Source organism: Culicoides brevitarsis, chromosome 3 (genome assembly GCF_036172545.1).
Source record: "Culicoides brevitarsis isolate CSIRO-B50_1 chromosome 3, AGI_CSIRO_Cbre_v1, whole genome shotgun sequence".
Taxonomy (NCBI): Eukaryota; Metazoa; Arthropoda; class Insecta; order Diptera; family Ceratopogonidae; genus Culicoides; species Culicoides brevitarsis.
In genome coordinates this window covers 32,298,983-32,319,128 of record NC_087087.1, presented here as the reverse complement: position 1 = coordinate 32,319,128, position 20,146 = coordinate 32,298,983, and the positions used below count along the sequence as shown (strand labels likewise).

At 31.5% G+C, this 20,146-nt stretch overlaps 8 protein-coding genes across 8 annotated transcripts; 4 read left to right on the top strand and 4 right to left on the bottom strand.

The window, feature by feature from the left end:
- Positions 1–4,543: 4,543 nt before the first annotated feature.
- LOC134833167 (protein artichoke-like) lies at positions 4,544–6,085 on the bottom strand. The gene has a single exon (XM_063847402.1). It carries the CDS (start codon positions 6,045–6,047, stop codon positions 4,590–4,592), a length of 1,458 nt encoding a protein of 485 aa, XP_063703472.1. The 5' UTR covers positions 6,048–6,085; the 3' UTR covers positions 4,544–4,589.
- A 433-nt stretch (positions 6,086–6,518) lies between these two features.
- On the top strand, positions 6,519–8,027 carry LOC134833168 (toll-like receptor 3). Its single transcript, XM_063847403.1, has one exon. It carries the CDS (start codon positions 6,553–6,555, stop codon positions 7,960–7,962), a length of 1,410 nt encoding a protein of 469 aa, XP_063703473.1. The 5' UTR covers positions 6,519–6,552; the 3' UTR covers positions 7,963–8,027.
- Positions 8,028–10,441: 2,414 nt separating this feature from the next.
- Positions 10,442–10,902, bottom strand: LOC134833187 (histone H2A). The gene has a single exon (XM_063847424.1). It carries the CDS (start codon positions 10,848–10,850, stop codon positions 10,476–10,478), a length of 375 nt encoding a protein of 124 aa, XP_063703494.1. The 5' UTR covers positions 10,851–10,902; the 3' UTR covers positions 10,442–10,475.
- A 359-nt stretch (positions 10,903–11,261) lies between these two features.
- On the top strand, positions 11,262–11,691 carry LOC134836182 (histone H2B). The gene has a single exon (XM_063851448.1). The coding sequence runs from the start codon at positions 11,283–11,285 to the stop codon at positions 11,652–11,654; it is 372 nt and encodes a 123-aa protein (XP_063707518.1). The 5' UTR covers positions 11,262–11,282; the 3' UTR covers positions 11,655–11,691.
- A 1,940-nt stretch (positions 11,692–13,631) lies between these two features.
- Positions 13,632–14,403, top strand: LOC134833709 (histone H1A-like). Its single transcript, XM_063848129.1, has one exon. It carries the CDS (start codon positions 13,677–13,679, stop codon positions 14,328–14,330), a length of 654 nt encoding a protein of 217 aa, XP_063704199.1. The 5' UTR covers positions 13,632–13,676; the 3' UTR covers positions 14,331–14,403.
- Positions 14,404–15,368: 965 nt separating this feature from the next.
- On the bottom strand, positions 15,369–15,745 carry LOC134833193 (histone H4). Its single transcript, XM_063847432.1, has one exon. The coding sequence runs from the start codon at positions 15,712–15,714 to the stop codon at positions 15,403–15,405; it is 312 nt and encodes a 103-aa protein (XP_063703502.1). The 5' UTR covers positions 15,715–15,745; the 3' UTR covers positions 15,369–15,402.
- A 324-nt stretch (positions 15,746–16,069) lies between these two features.
- LOC134833185 (histone H3) lies at positions 16,070–16,547 on the top strand. The gene has a single exon (XM_063847422.1). It carries the CDS (start codon positions 16,104–16,106, stop codon positions 16,512–16,514), a length of 411 nt encoding a protein of 136 aa, XP_063703492.1. The 5' UTR covers positions 16,070–16,103; the 3' UTR covers positions 16,515–16,547.
- A 403-nt stretch (positions 16,548–16,950) lies between these two features.
- LOC134833174 (mitotic checkpoint protein BUB3-like) lies at positions 16,951–18,278 on the bottom strand. Its single transcript, XM_063847410.1, has 3 exons — positions 18,035–18,278; positions 17,314–17,965; positions 16,951–17,256 (listed from the first exon to the last, which is right to left on the bottom strand). The coding sequence occupies exons 1-3, from the start codon at positions 18,140–18,142 to the stop codon at positions 17,030–17,032; spliced, it is 987 nt and encodes a 328-aa protein (XP_063703480.1). The 5' UTR covers positions 18,143–18,278; the 3' UTR covers positions 16,951–17,029.
- Between the last annotated feature and the right edge of the window lie 1,868 nt (positions 18,279–20,146).

The window sequence follows — 20,146 nt, the reverse complement described above, 5'->3', positions numbered from 1 at the left end:
AAATAAAAATTATTATTTATGTAATTTTTTCAAATTAAAATTTAAAAATTTTAAAGAGATTCTATGATAGGTTTTTAGTTGAAATTGAACATCAATTTTTTAATTAATTATTAAAAAATTATTTTTTTTAATTTTTTTTTAACTATTTTTTTTAAATATTTTTTATAATTTTTTTTTTTTTTTTGAATTAAAAATTTTCATTTTAATTTGTCTGAAAATTATTTTTTTTAATTATTTTATTTAAAAATTTTTATTTTTTTTTTTTTTACAAATTATCATTTTTTTTTTTGAATTTATAATTTTTACAATTTTTTAATTTTTTTAAATATATTTTTTTTTATTTTTTTAATTTTAAAGGATTTAACTTTTTTTATGTTTAATTATGTTAATTATTAATTTTGACATTTTTTAAATTTTTATTTTTTGCAATTTTTTCTTTAATTTTTAACTTGAATGATTTTTATTTTTTTTTTAATTTTTAATAATTTTTTTATTAATTAATTTTTTTTTAATTAAATTTTTTTTTTGTCAATATTTATTTTTTTAAACTTTTTTTTAAATTTATAATTTTTATAATTTTTACAATTTCTTAATTTTTAAATTTTTTTATTTTTTTTTTAATTTTTACTATTTTTTATTTATTTAATTTTTTAAAAATTTAAATTTTTTAATTCAATATTTTTTAATTTAAAATTGGATTTTTACAAAATTTTTGACAAAAGTTCATAAAATTTTTGCAATTCAACCAAAAATTAACTTTTTTTTTTTATTAAAATTTTCAATTAAATTTTTATTCAAACGTCATGAACGGAAAATCATTCAATAAAAAAAAACTGTTGAAAGCTCATAAAATATTAGGAGGCAATACGAAAACCTTCGATCGCTTTTCCTCTGCATTTCCACACAATTTCAATCAATTTTATTACATCACGTAAGAAAATTACGAGCGTACGTGTTCCACAATTTAATAATTGATTGATTGGCGTCTTTCACGGTAAGTTCAAAGTCAAGGAAACTCGTATTTTTCATATCATTTTTTTCCATTTTGCAGCTCACTGAAGAGAATATCTGCCTTTAATTATTTTCCTTGCGAAGGTTCAATGACTCCTTCTCACCTGTATCGCCGGGCATTCACTGTCTTGAAGCATGCCATTGCAAAAAAAAAGGTATAAAAAGCAACAAATACAATGAAAAGAGAGAAAAAAAACAAAACTATTTAAGCCGGTTTAGAGGATTGATGTTTTTTTTTATTTATTTATATTTATCGTGATGAGTAACACACGAGATACACGAGAAAAAGTCATCACACGTCGTCGTCATTAAAAGTGACATCGTAGCATAGACATTTTTATTTACAACAAGCTGAAGTATTTAAATTGTGTTACGATCTGTTTTAAAAATAAATTTGAAAAAAAAATTAAAAATTGATTTTTTATGAGTTTTGATGTCTTTTTGTTCTTAAATTTTAGAAAAATTAATATAAAAATATTTTTTTGTCAAAAAAAAATATTAAAAAATTAATATTTAATTATTTTAAAAAAAAATTTAATTAAAAATTTAAAAAAAATTTAAAATAAAAAAAAAATTTGTCAAAAAAAAAATTTAATTTTTCTATTAAATTTTTTAATGAGAAAATTAAAAAAAAATTTTTAAAATAAAAAAAAATATTTAATTTTTTTTCTTAAAATATTTTTTGAACATAAAAAAACTATTTAAAAAAATAAAATTAAAAAAATAAAATTAAAAAAATAAAAAGTTAAAAATAAATTTAATAGAATTATTCTAAATTTCGTCAAATAATTCATAAAATAATATTTAAATAAAGAAAATAATTAATTAAAAAATAATATAAACAAAATATAAAATAATAATTAAAAAAAAATAATTTTGAGTTATAAAAAATTCTAAAAATTAGATAAAATTTTTTTTAATTATTAATAATTTTTTTTTATTTATTTTTTTTTTTATTTAATTTTTTTTTTGAATTTTATTTAAAAAAAACTTTTTATTTAAAAAATTTTATTAATTAATTAATTAACAATTTAAAATTTTGAAAAACTTTTTAAAAAAAATTTTTAAAATAATAAAGTAATTTTTTTTGATATAAGAAATCTTGTAACAAAAAATAATATTTCAAAATACGCTCAAGCCCTTCATTTCACGAAAACTTTAAAATTTTAATTTGCATAACATTAAAAAAACGTGTGACGCTTGTTTTCTTTCCTGTGTTATCATGTCATCACCATCACTCGTGTAAAAAAGTGTAAACTTGACCTGCTTTTTCGGTAGCATTTTGTCGGTTCATTGAGTTCGCAATTGCGGGTGACGACGAAATTCATTCAATTATCACGTGACGTTGACTGATGTGTGAAGCGACGCGTTCTAGACGAAAATTAAATTAGCAACTTTTGAAATTTAATTATTTTTTAACACTTTTTCAGGTAAATATTTTGATGAGATGAGAAAAAATTTCCATTGAGACATCAAAAAAAGATTGAAATCGAAGCAAAAAATGCAAGAATGCAAATCGATCGACAGAAAATACCGCTGAATTTACCGTAAATTGCGTCGCCACACACACGCCTCGCATAACAGGTGCATGTACCATTAACAGCAACTCTCTCATTAAAAGAGAATAAATAAAAATAAGAAAAAAATCAGAAAGTACGAATGTGTTGATTAGCTGAATTGGAGCACGGCAGCTACTGTTTCGGTTATCTCGGCAACTATAAATTAAATTGTTCGCAAAAGTGATAAAAACAAGTCCAGCGGAGAAATTACGCGAAAAAAATCGATGACTTCATACAATTTTTTTCCCAGAATTGTCGTTTATCAGCCATTTACGTCGAAAAAAAGCAATTTAATCCATGTTTGTCTGGTATGTTAATTAATGTGTAAATAATATCATTATTATTATTTTATTGCTAATACGAAGTACAAACAGGTTTTTCATTCTAAATTTCAATATTAGAATTTTTTTTGTCATTCAACTCTCGATGATGACGCGATGACGACACTAATTTGAATAAAAATCGCTTAAATTCCATAAAAATTCATCAATTCAGACTTTTTTTCGTCGATTTTTAAAAAGGAGATTCCCTCGAAACGGGTTTTTAACGTAAAATATTTTCGGTTTCTACGAACGAATTGCCATTTATGTGCGGTTCAGACCATAAAAAGTGTTTTTTTTTTCGTAATTAATTTTGTGAGGGTGTGCTGATGACTTTTTAGCTGCTGCAAATGCCACCTGATGGTTGTTGACTGCTGAGTGAGTGACGAAAAAGACGCCATATAATTAAATTAAAACGACAAGAGGCAACGAAAAAATCCATAAATGACGAGAAATTATTTATTATCGCCGGAAGTTTGGCTCTTCAAGTCAGTCAAGCACTTTAAGCACGTTAAGATTCATTTGTATGAACTTCATGTCAGATTTAAATATGATCATTACGTGCATGATCATAATAATTATTATGACTCACGTGTTTTGAATTGATAAACTGTGAGTTTTGACTTGAAATTATAGAGAAAAAAGGAAGGAAAGGTGATGAATGACGCGAACGGAGACGAAATTTGAAATTGAAAGTTAAAATTTTAATTAAAAAAAATTGATTTGATGACGAAATTTACTAAAATTCTGTTGTTTCTGGACTAAAAGTTGCGTTTTTGTACAAGAATCTTGCAAAATTTGACCTTTATCAGCAAAAATTGGATTTAAAATGGAATTTGAGGTTTGGAATTGATCAAAAAAAGGTAATTTTATTCGTAACATCATTAATTTTTGGTAAGTTATATCAAAAGTTGTCGAAATTTCTTCAAAAAATTTAATTTTTTAGCAAAATTTTTTCATAAATTGATTTTTTCTAATTAATTTTTCAACTTTTTAGATCAAAACTTAGAAATTTGTTACGAAAAACTGAAATTTGGGACTAACAATCTCTCAAAAAAAGATTATTTTTAAAAGTTTTTACTCAAAATTGATAAAATTTCATATAAAATGTCTTATAAATAAAATAAAAAATTTAAAATTTGTCATTTTTTGAAGATTTCTATTCTAAACGTTATCAAAATAGACCAAATTTTTACAAAAAGTCAAAATCCTGACAAAAAAGAGGCATTTGAGACAGAAAGCCTCAAAAAAATGTATAAAAAAATTTTATTTTTGAAAATTTTTCATTAAAAATTGTTAAAATTTTACAGAAATCTACCTTCAAAGGCCTTAAAATGAATAATAAAACAAAAATTCACCCGAAAATCAACTAAAAAAGTTAAAAATCTCACCTTCTGTTCGCAAAATCGATCAAACCATCTGCATCTGCACCAATTGAATAGACAAAAACCTTCATCCGAACACTTTTCGATCATAATATGAGGAAATTTCTCACACAGAACCTACACACCGCGAATGAATTCAATCAATTCGTGTAGGAGTCGCAGCGTAAAAAGTGACTTCGCGCAATTATTCACTACTATTTATAAAAAGTTGTCGAAAACGAGCGAGAGAAAACAAAATAATAAACAGATCATGCAAGGTTATAAGCCATTTATGGTTGGAATTTTATCACTAACTGATTAAATACAAAAAAAAATTATTGTCGCGCAAACCACGGACACTTATTCAGCTCATTAAGACTCACATGAGCTCGTATCCCGGCATTATGCAGCTTCGCCACGAGCTCTTTTAGGTATTCGCACGTGAAATTATTGCCACTGATGTGAATTTCCTGCAGTTTTGTGAAGAAATTTCGCAATCCCGGGACATTCAATTGCGTCAAATTGCAATTATTGAAGACCAATTTGCTCAGAACCGAGTTTGAACGTTGCTTAAAAGTCACGCCACGCAACTTGGGGTTGCCAGAAACATCGAGCGACACCAAATTTGTCATTTCCAAGACGGTTGTCAGCTGCTCCGGGGTCAAATTGGTGCCTTGCAAATTCAATTCCTGCAAATTTGTGAGTGTCAGTAGCGAAATTAGCGATGAAGAGGTAATGGCGGTATTGTTGGCGAGTGATAACTTTTGAAGTCCCTTCACACGAGCGACGTTATTGACATTATTCAAGTTCGTATTCGCCAAATTCAGGTGCGCCAATGGAAGTCCTCGTGGAAATTTGACCTTTAACTGCGTTTCATTTTGGATTTTTTCACGTGACGCATCCAAAACGAGTCTGCTAGGCTTCTCTTTGTAGTCCAAAGTCACGTTTTGTAAAGGATTTTCCATCAAATACAAAAAGGACAAACTTTTACTGACGATCGTGAACTGAAAATTCATCAAAAAATTCTTCGAGAGGTTCAACATGACCAAAGATTGACATCCATCGAAGGCTTTTGGGTCAATACTCGTGATTTTATTGCCCGAAACGTCAAGTTCCCTCAAATTTTTCAGGTTTTTGAAGTCATCCGCTTGAATAATTGTGATCCGGTTCATCGCAAGTCTAAGAAATCTCAAATTTTCTTGATGCCGAAACACTTGACGAACATTCCGCAAACGATTGTTGTTCAAATTGAGCGATGTGAGGACCGGATTGTGCTGAAAAACCTTCTTCGGGAGCTTTTTGATGCGATTATTGCTCAAATCCAGCCAATACAGGTTCGGTAAGTTCTTAAAAGCGTTCCTTGTGACATTTTCCATCTTGTTAAATTGTGCCTCGATGTACACGACTTTCGCATGGAACTTGGCATCGCCCATTTTTAATATTTCATTTTTATTCAGGAATATTTGCTGGACACTTTTGACGTTTTTCATGCCATCCAACGACGAAATGCCGCACGATTCGAACGTTACAGTCTCTAATTTGCGGAAATTCTTCAATCCGGAGGGGATTTTGCCCAAATCGACTCGGAGAATTTTCATGTGCTTCACTTCAGCAGCCTTGCCGGAGACAATTGTGACGTTTTTTTCATGGAAATTTCCCTTTTTTGTCACCAAACAGACGTCTTTGGACTCTTTCGTGGCACGACATTGTAGTTCGACGACGTCATCAGCAACGCAGAAGAGCAAAAAGTAGCAGAAAACGAGGAAAATTACTGCAAAATAATTGTGCTTCATGTTTTTTCACCGTAATCTAACGTTCCCGCGCTTATGAAATCCAGTTCGCGAGAAGACACAAATAGAACTGAGTCTGTTATTTTGTAACAAAAAAAAAACAGAAGACTGCCAAGTGTTTCAATCGTTTTTTTTACGAGTACAGAGACAACAAACAACATGTTGCTGACCTTCACCCCAATAACAAAACAACATAAATGCGATTAAGCATCAGAATCTTTGCGAGATTCGAAATTCTCGAGAAAATTACGATCGATTCCGGCAGTTGTGTGTCAAAATAACCATCAATGATGTCATAAAAACGGATGCCGGGCCTTATCTCGACGACTTTTCATCTGCAAAAGGGGTTTACAAGTCACTGGAAGTGAATTTTTCTTATCAGCAACCCTTGTAACGAGTGCGTTAGATGTCGTCGACACACTTTTCGACAATGTTGACCCGTGATTATCTCTGGTTTCGCCGTTTTTTGTTCATTCAGTCGTCATTTGAGTCTCGCACAGCCAAGAAGATGCGTAAAAAATCACTTTTTCTCTTGTTTTTCTGCTCCGCAGTGCTTTCCGCGACGGGCATTCAGTTAATTTGCAACACAAAAAACGAATCATGTCACATAAAATCCGCAATTTACGACTTTGAAGAGGAGCCACAAGTCAATTTTACATTTATCATGAAGGGATCGGACAAAGTCACGCAAATTCGGTTCGAAAACAGCGAAATTGGCGAGCTGCCGAAAGTAATTTTCGAGAGATTCAAGAATTTGCAAGTTTTGGACTTGAAATTTTGTGCCGTGAAACGCTTCAGGAAGTCATCGCTCGAAAATGCGCATAATTTGACGGAAATTGACCTCAGTTACAACAAATTAAAGAGGCTGGAGGAGAATTTGTTCGCTGTTTGTACGAAATTAGTGACTTTAAACCTCTTTCGGAACACGATTGTGGAAGTTAACGAGAAAGCCTTTGCTGGTTTGAGCAATTTGGAGCGTTTAGTGTTGTCTTCGAACGAAATTCGACGCTTACGACAAAATGTTTTCCAAGATTTAACGTCTTTGACTGAGTTGGATCTCAAGAAAAATCGCATCGAAGACATTGGAACAGCTTTACAGACCTTAAAACAGCTCGAAATCCTGGATTTGAGTTTTAATAAAATCAAAAATGTCAGTAAATCATCATTTTCGGGCCTAAAATCGCTCGAAATTCTCGATTTGAGCAATAATCGCATCGAATTTGTCGATTTTGATGTTTTTCAAGCGAATCCCGTGTTGGAAGCTGTCAACTTTGCCAACAATAAACTCAAGGAATTGACTTTAAAGGTATTTAGTGCCTCGTTCAGGATCTTGGACATCAGCCAGAACGCATTAACACACGTAAATGTGACTTCCGGCGTCGTTTCCGTTCCTCATCGCACAAAAACAAGCATCAATGTTGACGATAATTGGCTCGAAATGATCTCCGTTGATGATGATTTGCCTCTGAGGAAGCTTTCGATGGCCCGAAATAACGTTTCTTCGTTGGAATTTCTCGGAAATTGTTGTGCGAACCTCACTTCCATCGATATTTCGCACAATCCGTTGGAGTCTCGTGCGAAAAATGACAAAAAATTGCGTTCTAAAGGGGTTTTGACACTCGTGGCGAGGAATATAAGTGCCCATGATGCCACAGCAGTCGATGTTATTTTCGATTTACTTGAAGAAACGCCGCTCCTGCAGTCGTTGGATGTCTCTCAGAACAATCTCGCTGCCGTGGATTGGACTTTGCTGCCAAAATTGAACGATTTAACGACATTAAAAGTCGAAAATTGTTCCATCGCGCACTCGGATGACTTAATTTCGACATTTCCCAATCTCACGATGCTCCATTTTGGGGGCAATCTAATAAATTGCGACCATTTATCGAGCAACGGCAAAGTTGAATGTCACAATTAATTAAAAATAAATAACTCTGCGAGCGATTTGACGACCATAAACAGCGTTAGAGACATCTAATAAATGCCAAATGTGTGTTTGCGTAGAAAATAAAGTTTCATAACACGAATAAGATTGATGTTCATTGCATTATTTGACCAAATATGGTGCTTGACAACGATCGAAGACGACGAATTTATGGCGAAGCCGTTACTTTCTGTGAATTTTTCTTGCATTTCTTCGTATTCCAAAGCTGCAATTGATGATTCACTCACAGAAAAGGGACAAAAATGAACTTTTTGCATGTGAAACGCGACCTTAATCCGATTGTAAATGTTCAAAAACAAGAAATAATTGCAAAAAGGGACCGATTCCCTTTTATTTTTGTTCGAATTCGTATTTCCAGATATTGAAATAAATGAATCACGTGCGTTCGGCATACGGGCGGAGGGAAATAACACTTGGTTGGTCAGTGAGTCACAGTTTTTATCGCAAAATTAATATTTTAAGAGGATGAACTTCAATCATTTGTCTCTCTTAATCGCATCTTGCAGCAGAATTTGTCGATTTTTCTTCCTTTTTTGTCGTTAATTGGCTTTTGTCACAATAAAATCATCCAAAAATCGCTTAATTGACGTCAAAATCTTCCATTTTTGGGTAGATTTGATGACAATGATGCTCAAGAATGGCAAAATTCTCTTCGAAGGTAAGATTTTTTAAATGCTTCGAACAAAAAATGAGGAATTTCGATGAAAAAATTCTGAAAATAAAAAAATATATATTAATGAAGGCCCTTATTTAGCAAAAATTTCAAAAATGTTTCGAAAAATTATAAAATTTTTACTTTTTTTACAAAATTTTATTTAAATTTGAAATTTTTTTCTCTTTTTAATAAATTTAAATTAAAAATTTGAAATTGTTTATTTAAAAAAAAAGGATTTTTACAAAAACTTTAAAATTATTTTTGTTTTTTCAAAAAATTTAAGTCAAAATTTTTTATCGAAATTTAAATTTTTTGCTTTAAAAAAAATAATTTTAATAGAATAATAAAAATTTATTTATAATTTTTAAAAATTAAAAAAAAATTAATTTTAATAAAATTTAAATTAATTTTAAAAATTTTTAAATTAATTATATTAAATTATTTTTTTTAAATTAATTAAAAATAAAATTTTTAATTAATTTTTTATTTTTTTACAAAATTTTATTTATTTTTTGCAAATTTTTCCTTTTTAAATAAATTTTAATCAAAATTTTGAATATTTTTAGTGACTTTCGATAATTTTCAGTACAAATAATGAAAATTTTCATCCATAACGAAACATTTTTCACCTTTCGAAGACAAAAAATTAACACCGTCAGTCATCACAACTTCCGAGAAACAACAACTCAATTCCAAGAATCGTGATTCAACGTTCAGCGACACTTATCGTTCATGACGAAATGCGAAAACAAGTCAAATATTTGTCTTGAGTCGTCATTAATTATCAAAAAATATCAAAATTGGACAAATATTTACGAGTTTTTAATATTCTTAACAAAAAAATATTACATAAGTGATGACTCAGCGACAAAAAAATTCTTCAAAAATCGCGTGATTCATTAAAAAAAAGTCCCTTGCTAAAAATTCATTCCAGACAGTTTGCAGACTTTAAAATTTTTTTCAATAAATTGTCTCATAAAAGTTATTGCATCGTCGTGTTATCGCATAACGTGCATCGTAACCTTACCATTTATGGTAAAACATTCTAGACGAGCATTAATACGATGAAAAAAAAGGAAAGCAAGACACACATACAGAATATTTGTTGAGATAGGTCGTTACTTTAATGGGCAGAGGAGATGCTCTGAGTCGACGCAGGATCATAAAAAATTGTCTGGATTGCTTTTTCTTTGTTTTAAGTTTCAAAGTGTGTTAGTCGAACCATGAATTTTTGATAGATTGCTCGAAGATGACTGGAAATTTTGCAATTTATCCCTTTCGCAGGCTAAAAAAATAATTTAAAAAATTCTTTTTTGATGAAATTTAAAAATTTAGAAATTTTTTTAAAAATTAAATTAAAATTTAAGACAAGAAAAAATCACAAAAAGATGAAAAATTACCTTAAAAGGGCTTTTTAGGCTCTTATCCGTTCATCAACGGTCATTTTGAACTCAAAAACGCCCAGTTTTGAGACGAATGAAAGTGATAAATAATAGCCCATAGTACAATTGGTAAATTTTCTGTGCCTTGGGTCGGTCATATATGATTTTTTTGCATGCTGGGTCGATGCATTTATTTTTTTGACATGGGTATTAAAAATCATAACAACAAGTAAAAATGGAGAAATTGCTCGAAATTTGGAATTTTATAAGGATCCTGAGGATTTCGAGGTCTAAAATTGCTCTTTTTATCCAAAAGAATCTTCCGTGAATGCTTTGCTTCGTTTCGAAGACTTTGCTTTGTCTTTGATTTTACGTAACTTTTTCTTGATTTTCTTTGTTGGTCCTGAAAAGGACCTTTTGTGAGTTTTTGAGATCACGCGACGAATAATTTATGATGATTTTTCGGTTTTCTTGGGCAACAAGACAGCTTGGATGTTTGGCAAGACGCCGCCTTGAGCGATTGTGACGCCCGAGAGCAATTTGTTCAATTCTTCGTCGTTGCGGATGGCGAGTTGCAAGTGACGGGGAATGATACGGGTCTTCTTGTTGTCACGAGCAGCGTTTCCTGCCAACTCCAAGACTTCAGCTGCCAAGTATTCCATGACGGCAGCCAAGTAAACGGGAGCTCCGGCACCAACGCGCTCCGCATAGTTGCCTTTGCGCAAGAGACGATGGATACGACCGACGGGGAATTGCAATCCAGCGCGGTTCGAGCGAGACTTTGCCTTTGCCTTGACTTTTCCTCCTTTTCCACGGCCTGACATTGTTAATTTTTTGTTTTTTTCTTCTTTTAGCTTCGATGCAAACACAACGAGATGTTACGAATAACTGATGACGAATTCCGGAACGCTCCCTCTTTTATACAAAAAAATTCGAACGCAGACAGGGGCGGAGTTACGAACGATAAATTATTGAAAATCTCAAATATTTCCGAAAATTCTCGATGAAAATTGGAAATTTTTCATAAAAAATAATTTTTGAACAATTTTCCATCAGAATTTTATGAAATATTTGAAAAAATCCAAAAATTCAAGGAGAAATTTGAGTTTTTGTGTAATTTTGTGTGTCTCCCGCCATTTTGGTTGTTCCGAACATCTGCTTAAGTCTGCGTTCGAACGAAAATCGTATAAAAGGGAGAACGCAAACGTCGAAAGGCATCATTTCGTTTTTGACTTACGAGAAGGAAACAACTAACAATGGCACCAAAAACCAGTGGAAAAGCCGCCAAGAAGGCAGGAAAGGCCCAAAAGAACATCGCGAAGGGCGACAAGAAGCACCGCAAACGCCGCAAGGAGTCGTACGCCATCTACATCTACAAAGTCTTGAAGCAAGTGCATCCCGACACCGGAGTCTCCTCCAAGGCGATGAGCATCATGAACAGCTTCGTCAACGACATCTTCGAACGTATCGCCGCTGAGGCAAGTCGCTTGGCTCACTACAACAAACGCTCGACGATCACCTCTCGGGAGATCCAAACTGCCGTCAGATTGTTGTTGCCCGGAGAATTGGCCAAGCACGCTGTCTCTGAAGGCACCAAGGCTGTCACCAAATACACGAGCTCCAAGTAAATTCACCCAATTTTCGTCTCAAAAACGGTCCTTTTCAGGACCAACAAAAAATATCAACAAAAAGTTAACAAAAAATCAAAATATTTCTTACCTCTTTTTAATTTTTTAATGAATTTTATGCCTTTGAATGATGATATTTCTTTAATTAAATTCATAAAATATTCGAAAATGTTTTGAATTTCATCTTTAATAATTTTTTTGAAAAAATATCGAATATCTCGAAGCAGGAATTTAAATTTTTAATACACTTTTTTTCATTTTTTAAGAAAAAATATTAAAACTTTCATTAAATTTAGGTTTTGAGTGATAATTTTCTTATTTATAAAAATTTGAGCTCAAAATGTTAAATTTTGTATTAAAAAATAATACCAAATTTTTATTAATTTTCGTAATTGATGCTCAAAAATAGGCAAAATGTTGAAAAAAAAATTTCTTGAAAATTTTAAATTTTTTCTTCGCTCGATATTCGACAATTTTTATCCTCATAAAGATAAATTTCATGAATTCCAAAACATTTTTGACCATTGCATCTTTTTTAATGAGTCTAGACTTCGCTTAATATTCTTAAAAAAAAAATAATAATTTAGTAAATTTCGATTCTTCTTTAATATTTGGCTTCATTTTATTTGCAAAAAATATGAAATTATTCTCTTACAAAATTCATAAACTCAAAATTGTGCAATTTTCAGATTTTTTTTTCAACAATAATTTTTTTTATTGATAGTTCAATATTTTTACATATTACAATTTTAAAAATTTATTCAAAATTTTTTGAATTTTTTTTCAAATTTTTTTTAATTTTTAATCAAATATTGCTTAATTTTTACATTGAGTCATGAAAATATTTTAAAATTTGTCTTTTATAAAAAATTTATTGTGAAATGAAAAAAAAATTATCTTTTGAGTTTCACTCAAACAAAGAAATTTTTTAAACGTTCCTCATCTGAGTCATTCTAAAAATTCTGAATTTTAATTTTTTTCATCAAATTTTTGGAATTTCCCTTAATTTTAGCTCTTTGAAAGTATTTTGGATGAATTTCATGCAAAAATTAAAAAAATGATTTCAGTGAAATTTTTTTGACCTTCACCTAAAAACATTTTTGAGAATTTTTTTTTCATCGAACATCGAATCAGAAAAAAAAAATTACTCAATTTTTTCGAAAATGTCTTTAATTTCATCAATTTTTAAAATTTTTAAAAGCCAAAATCTTTTTTCAGTAAAAAAAGTTCAAAAAATCAAAATTTATCTTAATTGAAAAACAAATTGCAAAATGCAGAAACGTAAATCTCTTTTTGCTTTCATTCAGTAGCGATCGTACCTTGAGTGGATGAAAAACTTTGAATGCTCATAATTTTTTCCCGATTAAAAAAATTCATGAAAAAATTAATTCGACAAATAGCTCAGAATAATTAGATTTATTTTTCACAAAAATATTCCCAAAAAATTTTAAAACTTTGTAAAAAATTAAAATTTAATTCAGTCGTAGAGCAAATCGCACTGAACGAAAATCATCCATACCCTTGTTAGAAAAATTAAAAATTTATTGATAAAAAATTAATTTTTTGAAATTTTTTTTCTTTTACTCGGCAGAAAAGATTTCAATCTATCAAGAGCATTAAAGAAAATTTTTTAATTTTTCGTAATTTTTCTGAATTTTACAAAATTTCTGAAAAATTTTTATGAATCAACCATCGAACTTTGACGAAAAATTTATTTTTTGTGATAAATTTGAAAGAAACTTGCGGATTTTTGTATTTTTCTGATAGTTTGTTAATTTTTCTAAAAGTTTTCTTGAGATTTTTGGTCAAATTTGGAGATATTTCATCAAAATTTGCGAAAATAAGAAACGAGATCGTGAAAATTTGTGAGAAAGAGTCATGAAAGAGCGAAACAATTTCGATGCGACCTACTTCTCGGGCAAAACGGCGCGACTTAAGCAAGTGACGAACAGAGGGCGCTTCACTGATTAAATTTTTCAAAGTTCAAGTTTCGCTTTGCAAACAAATCAAATCTCACTCAAGATGTCTGACGCTGTTGTCGAACCCACACCCGCCGTCGCTGCTGCCTCGCCAGCTGCCAAGAAAACGAAGACGCCCAAAAAGGAAGGCGCCAAGAAGCCCAAAACGAAGCCAACGCACGCCCCAACTGCCACGTTGGTCATGGCTGCCGTCAAGGAGTTGAAGGACCGCAAAGGCTCGTCGTTGTCTGCCATCAAGAAGTACATCGCCGCCAACAACAAGGTCGATGTCGAGAAATTGGCGCCGTTCATCAGAAAAGCCCTGAAAAATGCCGTCGTCGCTGGCAAATTGGTGCAAGTCAAGGGAAAGGGAGCTTCGGGATCTTTCAAATTGCCCGCCAAGGAGAAGGTCGAGAAGAAACCCAAAGTTGCCAAGAAGCCCGCAGCGAAGAAAACTTCCGTCGCGAAGAAGAGCGCCACGAAGAAGGTTGCCAAGAAGCCCGTTGCCAAGAAAAGCACCGAAAAGAAGGAAAAGGCAGTCAAAGCTAAAGTCGCCAAGAAAGCTGGCACCGTGAAACCCAAGCAAAAGGCAACAAAACCAAAGGCAGCGAAGCCCGCAGCAGCAAAGAAGCCAAAGACACCCAAAAAGGCAGCAGCAAAGAAACCCGCAGCAGCGAAAAAACCCGCCGCGAAGAAAGCTGCACCAAAAAAGAAGTAAATTCTTCACGTTTCTAACGCGAAACGCAACTCAAACAAACAATCAGTCCTTTTTAGGACTAACAAAATTATCGGAAAAAAGTTAAAAATCAATCAAACGAAAGGAAAATTCTTCCAAATGCGAATTTAAGGCCTCAAAAATTTTTTCTAAAAAATTTAATTTCGAGAATTTTGATAAAATTAACTTAAATTTGAGTAAATTTCATGATCATTTTAAAAATTAATGAATTATTTTTTCAAAAATTTTTAATTTGAACCAAAAATTATTAAATTTAATTAAAATTAAATTATTTTAACAAAATTTCTCTATTTAAAAAATGTAAAAAAAAATCGAAAGGGCATATTTCATGTTTCTTTAGTACAAAAAAAAAGAAAAAAAAATTTTTTTGAACATTTATCATTAAATTCACTCAAAATTAAGCAAATTTTTCAAAATTTCTCGACAAAAAAAATTATTAAAAAAATTTTAAAAAATCTTAAAAAAGAGAAAAATGCGAAAAATTGATGAAATTACGAAAAAAAAATCCATAATGAGATATTTTCGTGGGAAATTTTGCAAAAAAAATCAGATGTCGACCTTCACTTAAATATTATTTCGCAATTTGATTACCGTCTGATGCTTCCTTAATGAGCACTTTGCACAAAATTAATTACTGCTCAGGACTTTTTTCTGCGAAAAATTGCAGATTATTACAGAAAATTGATATTTTTCCATGAAAAATTCCAGAATTCATAATTTAAAAAAAAATATAAAAGAAAAAATTCAAGCTTGGCGTCTCGCAGTTTAGTTTTCATCGTTTTACCTTCGAAAAAAAATCATGAAAAAGCTCTTTGCGACTGTCGCCAAAGCTGGTTACACTAATTTGCTCATTTTGAAAGATTTGATCCAAAAATAAGCTTGAATTTAGTCAAAAATTATTAAAAATCACGCAAATTGCACCAAATTTCATTTAAAAAATTAAAAAAAATCACGAAGCACGGCAAAAATTTTGTTTGAGAATTTTTAACTTTTTTTCGGAAAAATTTTGTTGGTCCTGAAAAGGACCGTTTTTTGCGAGAGTTTTTGGCGAAATTTAACCTCCGAAACCGTACAATGTGCGTCCTTGGCGTTTCAAGGCATAGACGACATCCATGGCGGTGACAGTCTTGCGCTTGGCATGCTCCGTGTACGTGACGGCATCCCGGATGACATTTTCCAAGAAAACTTTCAAGACGCCGCGCGTTTCTTCGTAGATCAAGCCGGAAATACGCTTGACACCGCCACGACGAGCGAGACGACGGATTGCGGGCTTCGTGATGCCTTGGATGTTATCACGCAACACTTTGCGATGACGTTTGGCGCCTCCTTTGCCGAGACCTTTTCCTCCTTTACCACGTCCTGTCATGATTTTTGGTGCTGTTTACTTGTTGAAATACAAACGAAAACTGATGTCGACTCGTTGTGCGTCACTCGTATTTATACCAAAGACCAAAAAAGGGAGGGGGAAACTCGAATTACGCGAAAATTGCAAAAATCTCGCTGAATTTTCGATAAAAACTTGAGAATTTTACACGAAATTGAAGATAAATTTTTGATTTTTCATATTTTTACAAGAAATTTCGATTAAATTCAATTTTTAGAGAAATATTCAAGAAAAAAGCGGAATTTCAATGCAAACATCTGTCATTCGCTCCCCTCTGTGTATTTGTGCGGTATAAATAGAGGTGCTCGTTGCGTTTCTGCTTCATTCGTATTTTGTGTTTGACCAAGTCGAGACAAGAAAAAATCTGAAAAATGGCCCGTACCAAGCAAACTGCCCGCAAATCGACCGGAGGAAAGGCTCCTCGCAAGCAATTGGCGACGAAAGCTGCTCGCAAAAGCGCCCCAGCCACCGGCGGAGTCAAGAAGCCTCATCGTTATCGTCCCGGTACCGTCGCTCTTCGTGAGATTCGTCGCTACCAAAAGTCGACGGAGCTCTTGATCCGCAAATTGCCTTTCCAACGATTGGTTCGTGAAATCGCGCAAGATTTCAAGACTGACTTGCGTTTCCAAAGCTCCGCTGTTTTGGCTTTGCAAGAAGCCAGCGAAGCGTATCTCGTCGGTTTGTTCGAAGACACCAACTTGTGCGCCATCCACGCCAAACGTGTCACCATCATGCCCAAAGACATCCAATTGGCTCGTCGTATCCGCGGAGAACGCGCTTAAATTGTCTCACGACTCAAATTTTTCAAACAAAAAAACGGTCCTTTTCAGGACCAACAAAAAAAATCAAGAAAAAGTTAAAAATTAATTAATTTTTTTTCAACAAAAATTTTCAACAAAAAAAAATTAAAAACAAAATTAAAAATCAATTAAATTTTTTTTTTTAGAATTTTTTAAGATAAATTTATGAAATTTTGACAGTTTAAAATTTTAACGAAATATTTTTCCAAAAATTTTCAAAAAATTAAAAAAAAAAAAATGAAAAATTTAAATTAAATAATTAATAATTTTTTTTTTTCGAAAATTTTCAAAAAATAAAAAAAAAATAATTAATTTTTTTTTCAGCAAAAAAAAAGTTTGACAAAGTTTTTTTTTTATTTTGAATTTTTCAAAAAAAAAAAAAAATTTTCAACAAAAAAAAAATTAAAAATCCATCAAATTAAGTTAAGAATGAATTTATTTTTACAGATTTAGAACGAAAGCATAGAATACTAGAGTCTATAACGACCCTTTTTTGATTATTTCGGTTTGGATTCTTGTTCATGCACATATCGAACGTAAATTGAAGGATTCGGGATCGAATTCGGAGGTTTTTCCAACTCATCCATGTACGAGCAGGCAATTGCCAACATCGAGCCGTCATGATTAAAGGACAACGCAGCAATCGACGTGTCATATTGATGAAATTGGCATAAGCGTTTCTTGTTAAATCCATCCCAAATGTTCACTAAACCATCAGAACCGCCTAAAAATTTTTTTTTTTTAATTTTTGAATTTTTTTTTTTTGAAATTTAATTTTTACCTGTGGCGAACGTATTATAGACATTATGGAAACTAATTGCGTTCACGGGATAAATTAATTCCATGTTATTTTCCTTCACGCGATGACACTTAAAGGCAAATTTCTTCGCTTGTACCTCCGGATCCGAGTCAAAATACTCGACAGCGACGCGTCCTTCGATCGAACTCATTACATAGCCTTCCTTGTTGGGGAAACAACGAATCGCGCGGGTCTGATACTTCAACGAACTCTCACGTCGCATCAAATATTGCGACATATTTCGTAAATCCCAGACCAAAACCTTCCGATCTGACGTCGCAACGACCAATTTCTCATCTATGCAGTTCATCGAGTACACTTTTCCATTATTTTGCTCGTAATGCCCGACGCAGTTCCGTTCTCGCGTATCCCAGAGCTTGACAGTGCGATCCCAACTGCCCGTGAGAATGCCATTTACGAGACGCGCGTATTCCACACACTTTACGGGCTCTTCGTGCGTCCCGAGAATACTTTCCGCGTGCGAATTCAAGTCGTAAAGCTTCACTTGGTTGTCCAGACCGCCACTAATTGTGTGAATGCTGTCTTGAAAGGCGACATCTAGCACGGGGGCATCGTGCATGTACTTTTGGTGCAGTTTGTTGTTGACTGTGTCATATAAACGGACCGTGCAATCCTGAAAAAAAAAATAAGAAATTTAATTGAAAATTTGATTTTTGGAGGGATTTCGCCGGTTTCTGCTTACCCATGATGAGACAATTAGATATTGACTTGTCTGAGGAGCGAATTTCACGGAAGAAATTGCGTCTGTGGGAGGGTTTTGGAGTTGAACTTCAGGTTTGCGATCAACCATCTCGGTATTTTATACGTTTTTGTCCTTTAAATTAGATCTTTTGGGGGTTTTTTGATGAAATATGTGCAGGAATTCGTCTGTTTATTAATTTTTGGCCGTTGAATTTGCTTGACAGTTCTTCCGTCGAAAACAAACCTCAATTAGGACATTACAACATGCTTTCGATTTGAATTCTTCTCAGATCAAATATGAACAGAAATGAACTTTAGAATGAATATTTATTCAATTTTAGCTTTGAAACCCATCAAAAGTTTGTTAGATCTTGACTTGAAAAATTTCATGACCGTTTTTATTTTTTTTTTTTAAACGGTCAAGGAAAAAAAAAATTATTTCTTTAAAAATCAAGGAGGTTTTGATGGAAATCATCTTTAGAATGAATATTTATTCAATTTTAGCTTTGAAACCCATCAAAAGTTTGTTAGATCTTGACTTGAAAAATTTCATGACCGTTTTTATTTTTTTTTTTTTAAACGGTCAAGGAAAAAAAAAATTTTATTTCTTTAAAAATCAAGAAGATTTTGATGGAAATCATCTTTAGAATGAATATTTATTCAATTTTAGCTTTGAAATCCATCAAAAGTTTGTTAGATTTTGACTTGAAAATGTGAAAATTGCAATATGACCGTATTTTTTTTTTTTTTAAACGGTCAAGGAAAAAAAAATTTACGTTTTTGAAAAATTCTAAGAAGATTTTGATGTGAAATCATCAATATCATAAAATTTATAATTTTAGCTTTGTACTTATCAAAATTTTGTTTGAAAGATATGATTCAAAGCTATCATACCTTTTTATTTTTTTTTTATAGGAGCCCAAAAACAAATGTACGTATTTTTCACAAATTCTATGTGCGATACTGTTGCATGTGAAAATTGCAATATCATGAAATTTGATATTTTTAGCTTTGTACTTATCGTACAGGGTCAAATTTACATTCGGAAATTTTGACAAATTTACATGTTGCATGTTTGAATATCATAAAATTTGATATTTTTAGCTTTGTATTATCGTACAGAAATTTACATTCGTTTGAAAGATATGATTCAGAGCTACAAATTACAATAGGTCCAAATACCTTTTGCGCAAAAATAAATTTATAGGAGCCCAAAAACAAATTTACGTATTTTGACAAATTCTATGTGCGACACTGTTGCATGTGAAAATTGCAATATCATAAAATTTGATATTTTTAGCTTTGTACTTATCGTACAGGGTCAAATTTACATTCGTTTGAAAGATATGATTCAGAGCTACAAATTACAATAGGTCCAAATACCTTTTGCGCAAAAATAAATTTATAGGAGCCCAAAAACAAATTTACGTATTTTGACAAATTCTATGTGCGACACTGTTGCATGTGAAAATTGCAATATCATAAAATTTGATAATTTTAGCTTTGTACTTATCGTACAGGGTCAAATATCAAGAGCTACAAATTACAATAGGTTTGATTTATAGGAGCCCAAAAACAAATTTACGTATCTTATCAAAAATTTTAATATTTATTCAGAGCTTTGAAAATCAAAAAAATTTGAGGTCAAATACCTTTTCCAAATACCTTTTGCGCAAAAATAAATTTACAGGAGCCCAAAAACAAATTTACGTATTTTTTACGTATTATATACCTATCATAAAATTTGATATTTTGAGCTTTGTGCGACACGTGTTGCATAAAAATTTTATAGCTATCATAAAATTTGCATATATTTTTAGCTTTGTACTTATCGTACAGGGTCAAATTTACATTCGTTTGAAAGATATGATTCAGAGCTACAAATTACAATAGGTCCAAATACCTTTTGCGCAAAAATAAATTTATAGGAGCCCAAAAACAAATTTACGTATTTTGACAAATTCTATGTGCGACACTGTTGCATGTGAAAATTGCAATATCATAAAATTTGATAATTTTAGCTTTGTACTTATCGTACAGGGTCAAATTTACATTCGTTTGAAAGATATGATTCAGAGCTACAAATTACAATAGGTCCAAATACCTTTTGCGC